The following is a 1,073-nucleotide window of genomic DNA, read 5'->3' on the forward strand; positions in this document are numbered from 1 at the left end:
AGGGCTTCTTCCTCCTTCCTTTGCAGCATCTCGTATTGGCCACTGGATACTGGGCTAGACAGACTGCAGGTCTGATCTAGTCTGGCAGTGCCTGTCTTCCTATTGGTAGTATAAATCCAAAACAATGTTTTTGCTGATTTTCCTTGAGGTCCTGGGAATCTCTAGATTTGCACTGAGAGCAGAAACCTGTCTCGCTAAATATCATCTAGTCTTCTGTTCTTTTTCTTTTCAGGAAGGAAAGTTCAAACGTAGCTGGATCTGCCCAGTATATCATGTCAGCTGTCAATGACACCAAATTCAACTCTGTAGTGTTCCTTCTCACTGGGATACCTGGGCTGGAAGACGTCCATATCTGGATCTCTATCCCCTTCTGCTTAATGTATGTTATTTCAATATTAGGAAATTCAGTCATTCTGTTCATTATAAAAACAGATTCAAGCCTCCATGAGCCCATGTACATTTTCCTTTCCATGTTGGCCGTCACAGACCTTGGCTTATCAATAGCCACCATACCAACGATACTAGGTATATACTTGTTTAACTCTAGGGGAATCAGCCTCAATGCCTGTTTTGCCCAGCTGTTCTTTGTCCACTCGCTTTCAAAAATGCAATCCTCCGTGCTCGTGTTGATGGCCTTTGACCGCTTCATCGCAATCTGTAACCCACTGAGATATGCTTCCATCTTAACTACACCAAGAATAGCCAAGATGGGACTGGTGGCTGTTCTAAGATCAGTGGCCATAATACTCCCACTCCCCATTCTCCTGAAACGGTTCCAATACTGTCGAGACAATGTCCTCTCCTATTCCTACTGCCTGCACCAGGACGTCATGAAGGCAGCTTGTTCAGACATCTCAGTGAACAAAATCTATGGGTTGTTTCTTACATACTTCATTGTGGGGTTAGACTCACTGCTCATATTTCTCTCTTATGTGATGATCGTCAAAACAGTGCTGAGCGTTGCATCCCACACAGAGTGCCTGAGGGCCCTGAACACCTGCGTCTCCCACCTCTGCGCTGTCGTGCTCTTCTACATATCAGACATTGGCCTGGCTTTGATACACAGATTCGGA

The 1,073-nt window shown here is 45.2% G+C and overlaps 1 protein-coding gene across 1 annotated transcript; it reads left to right on the forward strand.

The window, feature by feature from the left end:
* Window positions 1-272: 272 nt before the first annotated feature.
* LOC113405636 (olfactory receptor 51G2-like) lies at window positions 273-1,070 on the forward strand (the record flags this gene model as incomplete). Its single annotated transcript, XM_026646855.1, has 1 exon — window positions 273-1,070. A coding segment is annotated over exon 1 (798 nt), but the record flags the coding sequence as incomplete, so codon positions are not given.
* Between the last annotated feature and the right edge of the window lie 3 nt (window positions 1,071-1,073).

The sequence above is a fragment of the Terrapene carolina genome, unplaced genomic scaffold, assembly GCF_002925995.2.
Source record: "Terrapene carolina triunguis isolate 2854851 unplaced genomic scaffold, T_m_triunguis-2.0 Scaffold46875, whole genome shotgun sequence".
Taxonomy (NCBI): domain Eukaryota; kingdom Metazoa; phylum Chordata; order Testudines; family Emydidae; genus Terrapene; species Terrapene triunguis.